Below are 20840 nucleotides of genomic sequence, written 5' to 3'. Positions count from 1 at the left end.
ATGAGGAGCAAGGCAGGAAAGAAAGAAAGAAAGAAAAAAAAAGAAAGAAAGGAAGAAAGAAGGAAGAAAAGAAAGAAAGTAAATCTTACTCATGTGTATGTGTGCATGTCTCTGATAGTATAGTGCATTGTGAGCCACCCCATGTTAATGTAGGGATCCAAACATGAATTCTCTAGGGCTTCTAACCACTGAGCCATCTCTCCAGCACCCCTAGAATCCTGTTTTTAAAGCCTTAAATGGATGGATGTGATGGTGCCTGGAATTACACCCCTCCATGGACTCTGCATCAGCTCCTGCCTCCAGGTTCCTGTCCTGTTTGAGTTCCTGTCCTGTCTTCCTTTGATGGTGGACTATCATGTGTGGAAGTGTAGGGGAAATAAACCCTTTCCCCTCCAAGTAGCTTTTGGTCATGGTGCTTTATCACAGCAATAGAAATCTTAACTAGACACATGGCAAGCACCTTTACCTGCTGAGCCATCTTGCCAGCCCTGATTTATGAATCTTATCTTTGTAGTACTACGTAATTGAACTTAGGTTCTCTAGCATGCTATGCAGCTACTCCACCACTGAGCTACCCCTCGGCCTTGAAGATTTATGAATCTTAAAGGTGGCAAACATACTTATTCTGTGTGTATTTTGAATGATATCGTATTCCTCAACTGTAATTTCTCAAAAGAAGCTAGTATACATCCCTTACAAATCCAGGCATGTTGTAGTTCTTTGGTACAAAATTTAAAACTTGTGTAATATAATTAGTCGAATCCTGGCTGGGACAGCTTCTTTACGTGTGTCTCCTATACCCCATACAGAAGACAGTGACACTTCCCACAGGCCAAAGGACACTGGCTAATTCTTTACAGGAAGTCAAATGAGTCTTGTTGGGCTTCTCGTAAGAAACATCCGCTGGAATTATGAGTTTGGAATAATTTCCATTGCAAATCCCCTCCTTCCACACTCCTTTGGAAGGCAGCTGCACGCCTTGGCTTCTCACCAAGGCATGCTGCACCAACAATTCTCCAAATCGTATTTATATTTCACGTGCAGTATGTTCGAACTCTCACTTTCCCAGGTGCCAGATGCTGGCTTGGACACACTCCAGTGGAAACTGCTTTCCTGTAAAATAATGAAAGGAAAATGCTCAACAAATCACCTCTTCGTATCACCCTTGCACCTAGCTTATCCACGCTAAGCACTCAATAATGGCTTCTCTATTTCCCCAAATCCCCTAGAGTTCTTCTTCACCTACCTCTATTCCCAATACTCTGTTCTTTGGCTTGATTAAGTTGCAAATGTTGGTAGTCTTTTCAGATTTTGTTTTTTGAAGCAGGGTCTCATTATGAATCTCTGGCTGCCCTGGAATTGTTACATAGACCAGACTGGCCTGGAATTCACAGAGATCTGCCTGTTTCTGCCTCCCGTGTGCTGGGATTAAAGGTGTGTGCCACCATGGCCTCCTTTCACATGTCTTTAGAATTTGTTTGACATGCTTTCTTTTTCTTTCTTTCTTTCTTTTTTTTTTTTTGTTTTTTTGTTTTTTTGGTTTTTCGAGACAGGGTTTCTCTGTGTAGCTTTGCGCCTTTCCTGGAACTCACTTGGTAGCCCAGGCTGGCCTCGAACTCACAGAGATCCACCTGGCTCTGCCTCCCAAGTGCTGGGATTAAAGGCATGAGCCACCACCCGCCCAGCCTGACATGTTTTCAAACATGTGAAACCACATACCCACTCAGGAACATTTCAAATATAACTCAGGTGGGAAGATAAAACATTTTTACCCACAGGATTTATTTTGAAACAGAACCTCCCTATGTAGCACAGGCTAGCTTGGAATTTAGGATCCTCCTGCTTTTAACCTCCAAAAAGCTGGAATTACATCCATTTAAGGTTTTTAAAAACAGGATTCTAGGGGTGCTGGAGAGATGGCTCAGTGGTTAGGAGCCCTAGAGAATTCATGTTTGGATCCCTACATTAACATGGGGTGGCTCACAATGCCCTATACTACCAGACACATGCACACATACACATGAGTAAGATGATATTTATTTAGTGTTTTGAGGCAGGGTACTACTGTGTAACCCTGGCTATTTTAGACCAGGTCGGCTTCAAACTCACAAAGATCTGCCTCCTGAGTGCTGGAAATAAAGGCACAAGCCACCATTTCTGGCACCAGTATGTAGGGATTGCCAGGCCACTCTGCTTTGTCTTAATGACTTTCACTGGTTTGTGTGAAGACATGTTACGGACTTGACCATTTACACAATTCTTCCTTCTACCTTGAACACATTGAGAACCTTGGGGGCATTTGTGCCAGAGCTTGAGGTTATGTTCAGAAGTTTAAGTGTTCTTGTGTCATGCACTTTGGTGTGTGTGTGTGTGTTGTAGTGGAAGAAATGTGTGTAATTAAAGTTCTTCTGTGTTAATCTTTTACACCTTATGTGCTGTGCTGGTAAGAGTTTTTCTCTTTCATTCTTCCATTAGATGGCGGCAGATGCGAAAGAAATAACATCCAAAGCCTTGGAGGGTGGCTGGTGGTTGGGTTTTCTTTTTAAAACGTTCATGGTAACTGAGCTGATACTCATCAATGGTCCTCGTGTGTGTGTGTGTGTGTGTGTGTGTGTGTGTGTGTGTGTGTGTGTGTGTGTGTTGGTTTACATTTTGGCCTGTGTGCGGTGTGTAGTGGTAATGGGAGGTCAGGAGACTTGCCACACGGCCATTTGTTTTATCAAGATTCTTCCTAAGCATTAGAAAGTATCTTTCAACATGGGGGGGAAATCCTTAGAATTTTCTCAACTACCAGCAGACCTGAGATAAGCTACGGAGCCGAGTCAGGAGAGCAGCCAACACTGATTTGGAGACGCTGCGCCATCTGTTGCATACATTAATGGAAATGGAAGAGAGCCATTTCCCATCGGGGAATGGTTCCAGCGACCTGTGGACTGAAATCCCACACTGTGACTTGCAATCAGCCCACAAGTATTTATGAATTCTCTCTCTTGTGCCTGGCACATGAAACAGAGAGGTGGCGCCCACCAGTCTACTTACAGCAGCAAGCACAAAACACACACATGACTGCTGAGCACGATGGGGCCTGATACAGTGTGCAGAATCCAGTGTGGAGAAGGTTTAGAAGTGGAAGGCGAGAGGAATTAGGGGAAGGGGTGCAGCAGCATCAGAAAGCGCCAGTTCAGGGGACCCTTTCCTGCTTTAGGTCCGGGTATTCTGGTCCTGGTGTAGAATTCGGGTCAGGTTTCTTACTTTGGCCACAGCCAGAGGCCCGCGCCAAGGCGCCAGCTGCTGCGGACCTGCCTGCGCAGCGCGGGCCAACCTCGGAGGGGGCGTGGCTATGGAGGGGAGTGGCTGGGCGGCCCGGTGGGCGGGGCTCCCCTCCCAGCCGCCGCTGCCGCCGCCGCCTCTGCCTCCGCCCGCCGCGCGGACCAGCGAGCCGGGTAGCAGCCGTGAGCCTGCCCGCCCGCCCGCGTGCTGGGGCTGCGGTGGGCCAGGATGTCGGTCTTCCTGGAGGAGCTGCTGGGCGACAAGCTGGTGACGGGCGGCGGCGAGGAGGTGGACGTGCACTCGCTGGGAGCCCGCGGCATCGCGCTGCTGGGGCTCTACTTCGGGTGCAGCCTGAGCGCCCCCTGCGCTCAGCTCAGCGCCAGCCTGGCCGCCTTCTACGGCCGCCTGCGAGGGGACACGGCCGCCGGGCCGGGGGCCGGGGCAGGGGCGGGCGCGGCCGCTGAGCCAGAGCCCCCGCACCGCCTGGAGATCGTCTTCGTGTCCTCGGACCAGGACCAGCGACAGTGGCAGGACTTCGTGCGGGACATGCCATGGCTGGCGCTGCCCTACAAGGAGAAGCACCGGAAGGTGAGTAGCGCGGGCCCGGCGGCGCCCCCGGCCTGCAGGCGCGTTCCACGCTCCGGGAGCCAGCTGCTCGCCGCCCCCACCCGCTGTCCTCAGGCCTGCCTTCTCTATCTTGGCTGGCTCCCCCTTCTTGCCCTATCCGGGACCCCGCCGGGTTAGGGCGCTCGAGGCAACTCCTAGGTGCCCAGTGCCTGACTGCGCCCACGCTAGGAAGTTTGACACCCCTCGGGTCCACGCGTTGGGAGTCGCAGAGGGGTGGCTGTGCTCTACCCTCCTCACTCTCTGACCACCACCACCCTCCTCCAGCCACTCGGCTCCCCGCAAATACCTGTAGTGTGTGGGGGAGGGCACTAGCCCCCTTCCCATAATGCCCACACCAGGAAGTTTCCTTTCTTTCCCAGAGAAATCTTGCTTTCCTAGGGCCCCCTCCCCTATGGCCAGGGACCCGGAGGCGGCTGCTGACGGCGGCTTCAGGAGAAAGGGGAGCTCAATCCTTTCCCCCTTTCTTCCCTTGCCCCCCGCCCCGCCCCCTGGGCTGAGTTAGTGGCCACCGGGGAGCTTTTCATTGTCTGGCTGTCCAGCGATCTTCCCAGGCCCAGAACAGCCCCGTCCTTGTAGATGCCATAGTTTCGTGGTGGGCCGTTTGCTGCATCTATACTTCGAATTAGATGCAGAACTGATCCCATCGGTACTGATGAATGACAAGACAGCAAATGGCCCACCGGTTTGCAGATGAAATTAGTTTGGGTTTCAGAGTGTATCTGTTGGGTGAAGACGTCTGTTTCAATCAAACAAATTCAAGACGTTTTGTAATGAGTGCTAACAGGAAAAGTTTTGGCGTGCCCTTGCTTTATTCGCGTGGCTAATGCAATGTATGAATCCGGCCCTTTCGTTTTCCGAGGAGCGTCTAAGTTTATGGGGCGCACAGGAGAAAGACTATTCCAGGGGCGTTTAGGTTCCTCCAGGGACGGTGGTAACACATGCCACGTGTTCCTTTTATTTGTACAGAATCATGTTGAGACAAATGATTTAGACTTAGTGAGAGCAAAAGGCTTATAATTTGACCTCAAAATGTCCTGAGTAAATCATTCATCCCAAAGCAGTGTTAAGGCACAGATGTGAGATTTAAAGTTTGAAATATAGTTTAAGAAATACAGTTGGTAAATTTAACACTGGGAAAACATCAGCCCACTAACCACACAGAAGCAAGCCTTTGCATCTTAACTGTTTTTTCAAGTTATTATGCCCCTACTTGATTTATATGCCTGCTAGGGTATGAATATGCATGGCTAGTACTTTTTCCTTAAAAAATATGGGAATCCTTTGTTTTCTTTTTGGTGGTTGTTTTGATGATCCTTCTGGGAAGAAATAACGTTCAGAAAGTCATTTATTGAAAAAATGTTTCCATCGTCATGGCATGTTTCTGTTGTAGACTAAAATCTGTTTAAAATAATGTCCTTATTGGGCAATACAAATAATTTCTAGCTTTTGGAAGTATACAATGAATGGCAGAATGTTCCAGACTTATGGCCTATTGTAGTTTTTACAGAAGGGGAAATAAAATTGCTGGGCAATAAAAATATGGAGCAAACTGAGATGTTTTGGAAATGCTTAACACTCCCCCCTCCTCACCCCACCCCCCCACCCCCCGCAGGGGTATATTTGATATGACAGAGGCTTACTCTATGCTGGCTTACCCCGTTGCATGAAAGAAAGTGTTCTGTAGCCCTCCCTTGGTCTGGCTGGTCCCACTCAGATGAACATCTGGATGACACAGGCCATCAGGCTCTTACTTGAAAAATACAGTTGAGAATGCTGGATGTGCCTAAATCATAAGCCAGCATCTTAAACATTTAGTTTGATTTTATTTATTTATTTATTTACTTACTTATTTATGTATTTATCTATCTATTTATTTATTTTTGTGTGGTACTGGGCATGCTAAGTAAGCCTGCCTTCCACCACTGGGCTTCATATCCCCAGCTTCCCAAATTTATTTTTTGTGCCATTTTCCCGACTCACACCCTATAGTTCATTTGTTTCTTTAGAGACCAGTTTTGGAAGCCACCCTGTGGTGGAGAGTAGGTGATTCAGTGTCAGACCCCAAAAGCATTCTGTGTTCCGGTGACAGACCAGGTAAAGAAGGCCCGCAATGGGTTTCTTGAAGAAAACACACTTGGAAATCGAAAGGGATGTGTCCTCACTGTGGAAGGGACCGTTTCTCACCATGAAACCAGAGAGGTCTAAAGCACATTCTAACCTAATTTTTGTCTTCTGCAGCTTGAAATTGGGGTGCACAGAAATCAGTGAGTTTGCAATACCAATTTCCCCCTAAGAAAAATGGAAGGCGAGGGTACCCCAGCTCAGGACACTTGTGGGTGAACACTTAAAACTTTTGTTGATGGTTTTGTCTGGGCTGTTTCCCCAACTATAAAAATAGCTGTAAAGAAGAGCATTCTGTTTTATACTGAAGGAAAACCCACGTTCCAGATTACATTTTTTTTTTAAGTTCTCATTAACATTTGGTCTTTAAACGCATCTGTGTGTTTCTTCCCGTTGGGATCACAGAGGATATGGTTCTAATTAGTTATTGGCTGGCATTTCTCTACAGAAAATTGAAAAATTATGGTGGGGAATGAAAATGCTGTATGGTATTTCTCTTTTTCTTCTCTTATTAATTTCCCCTTTATATAGTAAGAAAGTCTGGGGATGGCCATATATGTTCAGCCTGCATTTTGCCTGGTTCCCTCACCTCCACTGGAGCAGTGAGAACATATGAGGTCAAGGGGACCCATATCTTTTTTTTTTCCTCCGTCCTCTTTCTGTATGGAAAGTTGTCTTTCCTGTTTCTGTTTGTTTTAGTGGTAGGTCTAAAGTAATAGAAGCTTTTCTTCTTCCTTCCAGAACACACACATTATTATATAGCTATATAGAAATTGTAATTAGATGATAATCAAACTTTGAGTGCATTTATGGGAGTGGCTGTCAGGAAGCCTGTAATCCTGAAGTTAAGGAAGGCGGTTGGGCTTGTTTTAGTAAGTAGGCTAGTGGACATTTTTCAGATTTCTGAAGAAAGAGAACGTGATGAACAGTTGGAAATTGGTGATGATTTAGACTTTCAGATTGGAGTTGTCTCTTTAGATGAAGAAAAAAGTAATTGTTGAAACCGGAGGATCTGGCTCCAGGATCAACTTAGCTATGTCAGGAGTGAACAGCAGTTTTGGTTTTTAAAACCACAGGCCCTGGCTTTGCCTGGGCTGGGTGTCTAGTGCAGAGCATTTGGTCATGGGTGCTCTGACATCAGGAGCAAACCACTGACTTCCTCTGCACAGATGTATTGGGCTTTGATTTGGCCTATAAATTTTCTGAATGACAGAAAGGGGTAGAGGCACTTGGAGTGGGAAAGAGGAAGTCAGGATGGGAAACCATTAGAATTAGGTGGTGACTCTGGCCCAGCCTCCTGGTTGACTTGCTTGGGACGGAGTCCCTGGTCATTCTGCAGCCATCCAGTGTGGCCTGCTTGCTCTGGCTGTTCCGGATGGTTCTTTTGGTGTAGTCTAAACCAGAGCCATGGCCTGGACTTCTGTTGAATTCCTTGGGCACTTTGGATGTGACGAGATCTGGTGCCAACCCAGTCTTCAAGCTCCGCGTCCTCTGGTCTTCCTCTTCTTTCACCTCAGGCCGTGAGTGACAGGACACTGACATACACTTCTGGCTTTGCCTCCTAGTCCCTTTCAAGACAGTGAAAGATGCCAAAAAAAGATACAGCTTTGGATGTCAGAGGCTTTTGCCTTGTTCCTAAAGAGCCTCAACCAGCCAGGACAGGCTCTCATTGAGGACAATGTTTCCATCTGAATCAGTCTAATAACAGACAACAGTCCAATTAAAGCAATCAGAGCCATGTTCTTGGAGAAGCTTTTCCCCGTTTTTTATTATTTATAATGTGTGTTTTAATTTTATCTTCTCCATGTAATGAAATAGTCTGGTGGCTGAAAATCGAAGTTCTTTTGTCTTTCTGCTTGGGTTCAGGTCCTGGGTCTGCTGTGTATTAGCTGTGTGTCCTGTGCAGGACACTGTATCTCTGTGCCGTAGGTTCCTTATTGGTAAAATGGGGATCATAGCACCTGTCTTATAGGATCATTGGAGCATCTGTGTGATAATATGCCCCTGCCTGACATAATGGTACATGCTCCATAAACGCTGCTATCATTTATTAATAAATTATTGCAACATTGAGTAATCCATTATACAGCTTGACTCTGGACTGTGTCACATCACAGAATTGCAAACCTGTTGTGAGGTCTTTCTTTTTCCTCCCTTTCTTCCTTTTTTTGAGACAGGGTTTGTCTGTGTAGCCTAGGCTGTCCTGGAACTTGCTCTGGCCTTGAACTCAAAGATCTGCCTGCCTCATGAGTGCTGTGATTAAAGGCATGGGCTGCCATGGCCCAGCTTTTCCTTTCTTCCTTTCTTAGGATCTCACTGCAGGCCAGGCGGGTCTTGAACTCACCGTGTAGTTGGATATGACTTTGAACTTCTCATCCTCCTGTCTTGACCTGCCTAGTTGGCATTACAGGCATGTACTACTACCCCACCAGGCTTATGTGATGCCAGGGATGGGACTTGAGGCTTAGTGCACCCTAGGCAAGCACTCTGCTAACTGCTTTACCGTCTTTGATGTACTTTTTAAACCTTCCAAACCTCTCACTTTTTGGGGTGCGGTTTGAGACAGGGTTTCTCTGTAGCCCTGGCTGTCCTGGAGCTCACCCTGTAGAGCAGGCTGGCCTCGAACTGCCTGTCTCTGCCGTACAGAGTGCTGGGATTAAAGGTGTGCACCACCACCTCTAGACCAGACCTATCACTTATAACCTTTGTAAGGGGATGTAGTGAAGGAATTCAAAGAATTGTCCTGTAAGTGGTAACAACCAAGGAGAAAGATTCAAAAGAATGAAACCACAAAAGCAAATGAATGTCAGCTAACACTTCTGGAAGATTACTAGGGTCACTGATCTCCCATTCTATAGCTGCCAGCGGCCGTGGTTGATCCCTTCAGCCTACGCATGGTGAAGGCTATCAACTCAAAGATGATCGGGTACCACTCTGAGAGAAAGCATGGATGTTGTCATTGTTTCCCAACTTGCCAAAGCTGTTAGGCACCTCTTTGGCTGACTCTAGCTACCCCGTCTAGACAGTGTGGGGATGCTCTTTCACCTGGGGAAATGGACAGTGCGCCTCTGAGCTGCAGAAACTCACCTCTCCCGGAGCTGCCTCCCTGCTCTGTTCTGGAATTCTGTAGGATAGGCTTGCCCAGACTCCTCTCTGTGGCTGGAGTAATCCCACCTCCCAGGTAATGACTGTGCACAGCTCTTTTGAATCGATTTGTCTTCCCATTTGGGTTAGAGTGTGAACCAGATCACAGGGCACAGAGCAGAGGTTAAAGTTAGGACCACTGATTTCATTCTCGGTTTCTCTCCAACCCTCTGTCTCCTGCTTCCGTTCGGTAGGCAGCTCCCTTTAATATTTGCACAAATTGGTAGAAGGATGCTCTGTGTTGTTTACAGCTGGAGCAGGAGTCAGGAAGGTCCCTCGAGCATCTTTTTTTTCCTAATAGGCTTGAGGACTCTGAGGCTGCCCCTGTTCTGAACTAGGTGTGGCTCCTGGCCACGTGGCTTCATATGGGGGAGTGTAGACTTGGCCTAGGCCATGCTTTTCTTTCTTCACAGTCTGAATTCCCAGTGGCACTCCGTGTTAACCCCCAGGGTGCTTACTTTTGTTCATTTCATTAATTTGCCGCTATGCATATTCAAAGGCACTCAGGGGAAAGAGCTCTGAATTCGGAATCCCGTGAATCCAAGTTCTTATGTATTCTTGTTGTGTATCTTGCCGTGATTTTCAAAGTTATTGAGGATTTTTGAATCCCCAGGCCACCTTTCATTATCTTCCACAGCTCACACACACCCTGAAGGCATGGGCTCTAGCTAATTGGACCTCTGTAGTAACTGGTAGTTCTGATCCCCGTCTCTCCGTTCCTGCGGTCAATGGGTTCTGAGTTTCCATTTCCTGTGGACCATTGCCTGCCGCCTTCTCTAGGGCACCCTGTTTCTAATCTTCACCTCTCAAATCATTTTCCAGATCAGAACATTTCACATGCAAGCATTCGTTGTCCTGCCTCACACAACACATACTGGCTGCTGTGCTGTTTAAGCAGATGAGACAGACCACGGATCACCAACTTGCATGCCAATGTTTTGATGACGTGTCACAAGCATTTCTAACGTCTGCTCATCATTTCGGTACTTTACCTTTTTGTGGACCAGTGGCAAACAACACTCGGATAAGTGAGTGCTAGAACCCTGCTACCGCCCTGAGCAGGACTTCTCTACGCCCTTCCAGAATGGAGTGATAAGTTCAGAAATACAGTTCTGGGCTGGAGCTGTGTAGCTTACCTGACATTCACGAGGCTCTGGGCTCAACCCCCAGGACCCTCACATTCCCTGAAGAAAAAAATAGCTTCACAACTCCTAATCACCCTCCTGATGAAGAACCCTTCGGTTCTTCGACGCTTTTGCTGTCAAGTCCAAAGTCCGGCTGCTCGTCTCTCATTCTGTGGTGCCATAGGACTGACTCTATTGCTTGCATTTCTGGGCTGTGCCATGTTTTTCTCCGACCTGCCTGGGTTTGGAGCTTCCTGCAATCCCTCTTTTAGAAGCTTTTCTGTCTCTATCAAGTTTTTTTAATTAATTAATATCTTTTGGTGCATTTTGTGGCATGTGGAAGACAACTTGTATCAGTGTGGGCCCTGGGGATGGAGCTCAGGTCATCAGGCTTGATGGTGATGGCCGTTACCCAGGGAGACAGCCTGCCAACCTTTGTTGTGTTTTATAAGGTTTTCTTAGTTCGGTTGACTTAGGAAATGGTTTTTACAGGTTTCCCCTTCTCTTCACTCAGAATTTCACTTAAGGTTCCACGTGAAAGGCTATCATCTTGAATGGACTCCAGCCTTCACAAGATGGACTGCAAGTGCTGGGTTTTCTGTGAGTGTCTCCAGAGACATGTGGTGACAGCACACATCTGTAGGTGTGGTGCAGGGTTTCCTGTCACTTTTCCCTCTAGGTAGACTGTTCTCCTAGAACTCACTAGACCAGGCTGGCTTCGAACTCACAGAGATTCACCTGCCTCTGCCTCCTGAGTGCTGGGGGTAAAGGCGTATGCCACCACACTGAGGCTCCCATAGATCTTGTGCATGGACTTTTGGAAGATTTCCTAGTGTTTTCCATCGGACTATAAGCTCTGTGAAGACAGAATCCAAATGATGGAAGGGAAGAGTGATCTGTGCCAGGTGCTGGGAAACAGGATGATGTCACAGAAAGCAGGTCTGTGACTTTCAGACTGACAACTCTCGGTGTTTTCCAGATCATGTGGATTGAAACTTTCGCAGGTGTGGTGGTGCACACCTTTAGTCCCAGCACTCTGGAGGCAGAGACATGTGGATCTCTGTGAGTTCGAGGCCAGTCTGGTCTACAGAGCAAGTTCCAGGACAGCCAAAACAAAAACAGCAAAACAAGAACAAAAAAAAAAATGTGCATTTTTGCTATTATGTAGCTTAATTTTTAGTATTTGATGTTAGCAATTGGGCCTTAACTGAACAAAAGTTAATTGTATATACCCTGTACAGTTTGTAGTGGAGTTTTTTTGTTTGTTTGTTTTTTGTTTTTTCGAGACAGGGTTTCTCTGTGTAGTTTTGGTGCCTGTCCTGGGTCTTGCTCTGTAGAACAGGCTGGCCTCGAACTCACTGAGATCTGCCTGCCTCTGCAGGGATTAAAGTGCTGGGATTAAAGGCATTTGCCATTGTATGCAGCCTTTTTTCCCCCCAATTTTAATTTTTATGTGTGTGTATCTTAGTGTATATTTGTGGTCTATGTGGATGCAAGAGCCCATAGAGGTCAGAAGAGGGCATTAGATGGATCCCCTGGAACTGGAGTTACAGACAGTTGTGAGCTGCCCCATGGTTGCTGGGAATTGGACTGGGTCTTCTGCAAGTAAGCGCTCCCTTAACTGTTGAGCCATCTCTCCAGCCCTTCTGTTTTAGTCTTAATGAGCTTCAAAGTGTGTGTGTGTGTGTGTGTGTGTCTGTGTTTGTGTCTGTGTATGTGTGTGTGTCTGTGTTTGTGTCTGTGTATGTGTGTATGTCTGTGTGTGTTACTAGAGATCAAACCTAGGGCCTTGCTTGCTCTAAGCAGACACTACCACTGAGCTGTTTCCCACCCCTTAATGAGGATTTCAAAAAGTCTTTGATGAGCAAATAGATGTCCCGGCTGGACAGACGAGTCAGTAGCTTCTTGCGCAGCTGCATTGCCCTGTAATTCTGTGTTCAAAACTAGGAAAAAGCGTGAGCCCCCTTTTTGAAATGTTGACTTAGGGCATTAAAACAGTCTCATATGCAGACCCGTCATTTGATGCTTTTATTTTTCATAAATGCGTTGCATTTCTCTAGCACCGTCCTTCCCAAGGACTCACAACGCATGTCCAGTCCTCTGCCAGCCACTAGCAACCAGTGTGGTGGATATTTAGCTTTAAACATTTCTAAGGAAGTTAAGAGTCGGAGAATTAAAGTACAGAGAGCCAGTGATGAGGTCCGGGTTCACGGTGTCGGGTGAAAGTTTGGCTGATCTCTCTTAAATTTGAGTCTTTCCTTTCTGTTCATGAAAATGCATCTCGTGAAACATTTACATCAAACATGCTTCATGCACAGGAGGAGGCGGGCTGGTGTCTTCCACGTGAGTTCACTCCGAGTGTGCACGGGGCACTCTGAGATGAGTCAGCTGCAGTTTAACTACTTAACACATTTGCACATATCAGTTGGCAAGGCGGAGAGCCCAGATGTCTTTCCTGCTGCTGCCCCTTCCATAACGGTGATTTCTAAGCCCCCCTTTTCTCCCCCTCTCTTTTTAATGATTTGGCTTTTTTTAGTTCAGCCAGTGAAGTGCCCCCCAACTCCCCTTCATCCTATGCAAAGCCCGCAGGGCGGCTTTAGTGCTTTTGTTCAGTGACAAAATTGAACTTCAGGTATCCTGTGGAGATCTAGGACTAAATCAGTCCTCCCCGTTATGAGGCTTTCAGTAACGGCTGTTCCAACTTCCAGTGAAATCTCAAACATGTGCTCTCCGCTTTATGACAAGGGAGAGGGATAGTAATGCACGTTGCCCTACACAGTTCTTCTGGAGGGAAACGCTGCAATGGAGACGTTGTTCTGGGGCATCAGTGATTAAAAGCAAACTCTAACTATTCTGTTGCTCGCTGGCCATAACTCCCAGACCAGAGAGACGCTGTATTTTTTTTTTTTCCTTTGTATGAGCTACACATCAGAAAAACCCTTTTTCAGAAACAGTTTAAACTTAACATTCAGCTTTCCCTTTTACTGATGACTCTGTCACTCACACCCCCTGCTTCCCACACGACTATGTCTATAAAGACGCCAATTACGGATAAATCCAAGCAACATTTCCACATGAAGGGTGCTTTCATCTCTGATCATTCGTGAAGAGTCACTAGGCAGGGTGTGGCAAGGGCTGCTGGACGGTGGGAAGGGTCTTCTTTGCTTTCCTTGGAGAATTTTCTCCAGGTACATTTCACTTTACAGCTTCTGTTTGTCTTTTTGGGTCAGTGTCCCTGGGATAAAAATCTGAATGGATCTAGTCTGCTTGAAATCTCGGAGATGTTGCCTTCTTTCCCTTTGGACACGATCAGGTCAAGAGAGTTTTCATTTGATCCTGGTGGCTCTGAGCGTAGCTGCCTCATCTGTTACTCATTTTTCAGGGTTTGATGTGAAATCTAAAGATTGGGCTGAACAACTCACAATAGGGAAAAAAAAAATCACACCGTGACCCTGGGAGCTCTGAAGGGGCGTAGATGTGGGTATGAGTGTGAGTTTTTCAGCTCCAGGCCTTACTTGCCGGTGACTTCCAAGATCATGTGTATCCATGGGCTTCAGAAATACCCCATCGCTGTCAGTGAATATTTAGGATGCCTAGCAAGTGAAGAAAGAATACAGACTCGGAATCCAGGTTTCCTAAGTTTGTGTCGTGGCCTCCACTTTCTGGCTTAGTGACTTTGGGGCAGGTCACATGGTTTCTGTGTCTCAAGTCTCAAGGTCAGTAATTGCAGATAGCCGTACCCATTGGGTACATTGGGTTGTTTCTGGGGGTTAAATCAATTTATATACAAAAGGTGTGAACAGTGAGTGGCGTGGAGGACACGCCACTCAAGTGTTTATCCCAGGCACTCGATAGTTCTTTCTCCACGTTATGCTTATTCTTATTCTAGAAGGGAGGAATTCTCAGCCTTTGTATTTCCTTAGGCACGCTTCCTCCTTCAGAAGTATCTGGTGGCCTGTCATGTTCCCTAGTTTCTCTTTGGTCTCTTTCTAGGACAATGACCCTGGCTTGCCTGTTGTTGTTTTGGTGACATGTTGATATTTTTGTGTGTGTTGGGGATCGGACCCAGGGCCTCATGCATGTTAAACATAGACTGTACACTACCCTATATCCTTATTTCAAAAGGAGATTTACTTAATTTTTATTTATATGTATGTGTGTCTCTGAATATATGCCTTGTGGGTATACTTTGGAGCTGGAGTACAGGCAGTTCTGAGCTGCCCAGTGTTCTGGGAACCAAACTCCCATCCTCTGGAAGGGCCGCACGCGTTCTTAACCACCGAGCCTTCTGTCTAGGACTCCATATCCCTGATTTTGAGTGTGACTGTATTTCTAGACCATGTCTGTGATAATTCAGTCCAGAACTTAGTTCTGTTGAATGGGTCTTATTTTCTCTCCCACATGTGAGTGAGCAGAAGAAAGTCTGGGCACAGTTCCCTCATCGTTTATTTGTAAACTTTTTGTCATAGCCGTCTTCACACATCACATAGGTCAGGAAAAGTGGGCTGAGAGAAGGTGAAGGGCTTGCCTCATAAGCATGCGGACCAGTGGCCGTGTGAAGCTGGGCACTGGTCCTTGCCTATAATCTCCATGCTGGGAAGGTAGAGATAAGAGGACCCTGGGGGCTTGTGGGCCAGCCAGTTAGCAGAATTTACACTCTCCAGATCCAGTGAAAGACTCTGTCTCAAAAAATAAGGTGTTGGATAATCAAGGAAGATACCCAGAGTTGACCTCTGGCCTCTACTTGGATGTGTGTGCGCGCGCACACGCACGCACGCGCGCGCACACACACACACACACACGTTGACACACAAGAATACACACACAAAACAGAACCGTCAATTGCCATGTCAAAAACGGAAAGGCTGTGCAGGTTTTCATTGTGTATACTCACTGGCTGTGCAGGTTTTCATTGTGTGTACTCACTGTCTGTGCAGGTTTTCATTGTGTGTACTCACTGTCTGTGCAGGTCTTCATGGTGTGTACTCACTGTCTGTGCAGGTTTTCATGGTGTGTACTCACTGGCTGTGCAGGTTTTCATTGTGTATACTCACTGGCTGTGCAGGTTTTCATTGTGTGTACTCACTGTCTGTGCAGGTTTTCATGGTGTGTACTCACTGTCTGTGCAGGTTTTCATGGTGTGTACTCACTGTCTGTGCAGGTTTTCATGGTGTGTACTCACTGTCTGTGCAGGTTTTCATTGTGTGTACTCACTGGCTGTGCAGGTTTTCATTGTGTGTACTCACTGTCTGTGCAGGTTTTCATTGTGTGTACTCACTGGCTGTGCAGGTTTTCATGGTGTGTACTCACTGTCTGTGCAGGTTTTCATTGTGTATACTCACTGTCTGTGCAGGTTTTCATTGTGTATACTCACTGGCTGTGCAGGTTTTCATTGTGTGTACTCACTGGCTGTGCAGGTTTTCATTGTGTATGCTCACTGTCTGTGGTCCTTACTATGCTGCATAAGGAGGTTTCCATCCGTTCATCAAACCCCCACCCACCTTCCTTCCCTTCCCTCCCCCCTCCTGCTAGTCCCCTCTGGTACCCTAGACCGCCTCACTCCTGTGTTCATGTCCTGTATACACAGGTGATTTGGTGTATCTCTGGAAAATCTAGGAAGCACTAATGAGAGAAAACATTCCCTACTTGTCTTTCTGAGACAGGCTTAATTCCCGTAATATGATCATCTCCAGTTGAATCTACTTTCCTACAAACTTCATTCTTCCTTATGGCTGGAAAAAAAAAGAAGTCCATGATATATATAAACCACATTTTCCTCATCCGGTCCTCTTGGGCGGACATCTGGGTTGGTTCTGTGCCTTAGCCCTTAGGGACAGTGTTTATGTGCAAGTGTCTCAGTGCTGTGTTGATTGAGACCTCTAGGGAAATGCCCTCACTGACTCTTTAAAGACACAGATAGCCACAGCATCATTCCTCAGGATTTGTACCCTCCTCCGTCCATTTGTCTGGCTCCGGTCTACAGTTGACATTTTGTGGATGTTCCCTCAGTCTCTTACCCATAGCTGTGTTCCCCCGTCTTCATGCACTTTGTTGTGGCTCTCTCCCACTTTCTCTGGCTCTGGCCCCTTGTCCCACTCCTGAGCTTTTCTTCCTTCCTTCCTTCCTTCCTTCCTTCCTTCCTTCCTTCCTTCCTTCCTTTCTTTCTTTCTTTCTTTCTTTCTTTCTTTCTTTCTTTCTTTCTTTCTTTCTTTCTTTTTTGAGACAGGGTTTCTCTGTGTAGTTTTGACACCTTTCCTGGAACTCACTCTGTAGACTAGGCTGGCCTCGAACTCAGAGATCCACCTGCCTCTGCCTCCCGAGTGCTGGGATTAAAGGTGTGTGCCACCACTGCCCAGCTCCTGAGCTTTTCCATGCTTCCTTCCTTTTCTCAGGGTGGTTCAGAACTGCTGGTTGGAAAGGACACTTCTTAGCCCCCATAGCTGAGAGGTGCAGGTGTACATTGTTTTGAGGCCTAATGGCTTCCCACCTCTCCATTCTGCTGTGTGTTTGAACTTTGGACTTGAGTGGGCTTGTTGGGTGACATCACAGCCACCAGCAGCTCTGGGTTTGCTTCCCATTCCCTCGGAATCCTAGTGGAAGGAAGCAAGTTTGGTTACCCTCCATCCAGCACCGGTCACTGTGGCCAGGATGTAGAACACCCTGATTGGCTAAGCTGAGTTACATCCACACCTGTGTGCCCAGAGTTTGGGGCCTGAGCATCAGGAAGGGGTACTCCTCAAAGAAGATCCTCAGAGAAAGTATGCCCAGCAAGTGGCTGGCTGTGCCAGGACATTTCTAGTGACCACATACCATCTCCTCCAGAAGCTTGTTCTAGTTTTAGCCATCCTCTCCCAGATGACCTCCTGGCCTTTGGAACCACAGGCGACAGCCCTCTGGTGGTGGCACACGCCTTTAATCACAGCAGGCAGAGGCGGGCGGATCTCTGGTTCGAGGCCAGCCTTGTCTATAGAGTTCTATGACAGCCAGAGATACACAGAGAAACCCTGTCTCAAACAAAACAAAACAAACAAACAAACAAACAAAAACCAAAACATAACAAAAAAGAACCACAGCAAACACAGAGGCAAGCCAATCACATCACCCCTTGTTCCAGATCTTTCTAGAGTTACCCAGAGCATGAAATGCATTTGCCTACCAGGCTGACATCCTACCTCTTTTTCCTTTTTCTTTTTTCTTATTTTGTGTGTTTATGCGTGTGGTGCCTGTGTCTGTGGCACACACACATGCATGTGTGTGGTGTATGTGTTACAGAGACTTGAGGAAGATGGTGGGGACCTTACACTATCACTGTCTGCCTTATTCCTTTGAGACAGGCTCTCTCACGGAGCCTGGAGAGAGGCTGGCTGCCAGCAAACCCCAGCAAGCTTCTTGTCTCTGCCCTGTACAGCACTAAGGTTACAGATGTGTGGCCCCGTGTGGCAGCTTTTTGCATGGGTGCTTAGGATTCGAACTCAAGTCATTGTACCTGTGCAATAATACTCATACCCACTGAGTGATTTCCCCAGCTCTCCTGATAGTCACATCTCATTGGGTTGACACGGTGACCTTTTAGTCAACCAGAATTCCAGCGTCTTCTCTACCAGTCAGATGACTAGACAAATGAAGACGACAGAATCCAAATCCTCAGACCTCTCATTTTCAAGAGTCAGTTTAGATGCGATCAGGTTTTACAGTCTATTGAGAACGTTTTGTAAGCTGACATGTCCACTACATATTGGAATTGTGTGTGATCCCCTAGACATTTATCCAGGGGGTTAATAACATGTTGACTAAGCCTGGGTGATAGACCCCCAGGACACAGAGACCCCCCCCATCCAGGATAATTACAGTCCTTTACTTAGCATGTTCAATATGGGAGAACTTAGGAGCTCTTGACTCTCTCTCTCTTCAGGAAAGATGATGTGAAAGGGCTTGTACTTGGTAAACCCACACTTGCTCCTAAGTGATCACTTCTCCCACTCCTTTTGTGACCCGAGTGAGCTGTGGGATCTGCTGAGGGGCACCCATCCAGCTTGCCAGCATGTGGCTTGCAGGATCTGCGCCTTGGAAAGTCAGCGTCCCCCTATCTGTGGGTTGCGGGTCACAGCAATGGCTGGTGGCCTTACCACACTTTTCCTTCCCCTTGGCTGAAAGTTCCACCTTAAAGGATCAGAATTGCTGTGCTGGAGGGGCATGCGGGGCATGCTGGTACGTTTGTTTCCTGTGGGGGAGCTTGTAGCCAAGTCCATGTACACCTGGTAGCTGGCATATAGCTGAGGGCGCTCCATTGTCCAGGAGGCCCAGAGTCTGTACTTTCTGAGGGCCACGTGACAATACTGAGTGCCTTGTCCCAACCCCAGTGCCTCCCTTCACCTCTTCATTAGAGCCCTGATAGAGCTTGAGGGAGGTTTTTTCTCACTGCCCCTTCCCCAGGAGAGTCCCCCTGGCTAATTAAGTGTGGCATTTACTTTCAGAATTAGCTGTAGATGCTACAGAGAGACCTAGGGCCTAGATTTGTTTTTCTTTGTATTTGACTTTGTAGGACAAATCAGTCCATTTATTTTTAAGAACTTTATCTTATTTTGAAAAGGATTTATTTTCTACCTAACTATATTTGCCCCTTTATGACTGCCCATATAATCACAGCATTTGGGAAGCGGAGGTAGAAGGAACAAGAGTTCAAGGCCATCGTGAGCTACTTAACAAAGCCTTTCCCCTAAAACAGAAACAACAAAAAAAGATTACACGCGAATCTCTTAGATCCGGTACAGTTTGGCACAGAAGAATCCTGACTGTTCGCATGTTAGGCCTGGGGATGAGTTGGAATTAAGGACCCCAAAGCACTTTCTGGGGAAATGAATTTTCCTCAGTTTGCACAAGGCCCCCAGATCCCACCCTTAGACGGGTTGTTCTAAGCTTGTACAAATGTTCTTAAGAGTAAAGTACTACTTAATGCCACTTGGACGGACTGCTTTTCTCTAGGATTTAGGGAAAGTATGCGTCTGCGGAGACCGACAGAACACGGGCTTTGCAGCGCTGCTCTGCTTACGGCAACCCAGCGTGCTCTGCCACAGAGCCAGACTCATAGTTCCAGCCAGGGTAGGTCCCAAAAGCAAGACCCGTGTGCCCTCATGGGAAGGCAGGGGCTACCTGTCTGTATCCAGCACAAATAATAGGCTTTCTGCTGACGGCGAGCGGTAAAAGGCACTTATATCCCTTGATTTAGCGTGTTTACTCCTTTCCATTTGCAAGGGAAAGTGAGCATTTTAGCTTTCAATCATAAAATAATCCTCTTTCCCAAAATAATACATATATATATGCTGCATATAGAAATGTGTGCTTAAGTGTGTATTGAACAATGGATTTAGCATTTGAAATCAATATATTTTCTTGCAGGGTAGTACATTAAATAATTCTGGTCTCGGACTATGACTCAGTGGTAGACTACTTGGCTGGTATGCCCCAAGCCCTGAGTTCAGTCAATCCTCAGACCACACAAATAATAATGATGATGATGGCACATAAAATCTGTATTAAATACAACAACAATGGCATTAGCCACAATTCAAATAAAAGGAAAGACATGTGAGAAAAATATTAACTATCATTGCTGACTGTAGTCTGCCTCTCTCATGACCACTACCACAATCAGAGTATGTCTCTTCAATGAAATGTTGGACATCTGCAAACGTATATGTGCATATAGCTATCCTATAACTACTTTTAAGTAGTTTCCATTTACTATCATTTAATTTATTTACTTAGAGACAGCCTCTCACCATGCTTCCCATACTGGCCTAGAACTCACTATGCAGTAACAGGTTACCTTATCCTTGAACCCACGGAGATTTGCCTACCTCTGTCTCCAGAATGCTGGATTAAAGGTGTTCACTAGCACAGCCAGCTATTATAATTTTTGGTTATAATATTATAACCAACTAACAGGTGGTTGATGGAGACAAAAAAAAAAAAAAAAAGAATCCTGTGTAACTTTGCATGATGTCCGCCTTGGCACAGACACGCCACGGACTTAAGCAGAGAATCCCAGGATCACACTGTGCTTAGAAGTCACAGATCTGGCATGGCAGGTCCCACTGTGCAGTGGCTGGAGTGCTTGGAAGACAGTTTTTCACTCCTCCATGGAGGCCCCTCCCAGGCTGACACAAAGCAGTGAAATTCCCACTGCCCACTTGGATAAATTCAGAAGTTCATTTTCTGAAGCTGTCAGTCGTCTTCCCTTCTAGAAGCATTCCGATTTATCCAGGAACAAAAGATTTCCCCATGCTGGGCATTTGTATTATGCCTGGCCTTTTGTGGTAGCTGGGATCAGGTAGCTTGTATTTAATCCAGATTTGATGTGCTAAAGTGTACTGTATTTTCAAAAAACCCAACACCCCTCAAATCTGAAGATCTGAAGCAGGAAAACGAAGGGACAATTCTTTTCATTATTGAAGGCTCTTGGTTTTAGGGTCTGGTGTTCACAGTGTCATTTCTCCCACTTAGAGCCCCTCTCTCTCCCCTGCCGTCTCAGGAATGCATCTGTTGCTTTGAGAA

General features: G+C 46.6%; 1 protein-coding gene across 1 annotated transcript in view; it reads left to right on the top strand.

Moving 5' to 3' along the window:
• Positions 1-3498: 3498 nt before the first annotated feature.
• The window catches only part of Nxn (nucleoredoxin), a 144377-nt gene continuing 127035 nt past the window's right edge, over positions 3499-20840 (top strand). The window contains exon 1 of the mRNA XM_059271231.1: positions 3499-3858. Within this exon, the coding sequence (XP_059127214.1) occupies positions 3499-3858 (360 nt within the window). The remainder of the gene's footprint in view (positions 3859-20840) is intronic.

The sequence above is a fragment of the Peromyscus eremicus genome, chromosome 8a (assembly GCF_949786415.1).
Source record: "Peromyscus eremicus chromosome 8a, PerEre_H2_v1, whole genome shotgun sequence".
NCBI classification, from domain to species: domain Eukaryota; kingdom Metazoa; phylum Chordata; class Mammalia; order Rodentia; family Cricetidae; genus Peromyscus; species Peromyscus eremicus.
The sequence above is the reverse complement of the archived record's forward strand: the minus strand, read 5'-3'. Positions and strand labels throughout refer to the sequence as shown.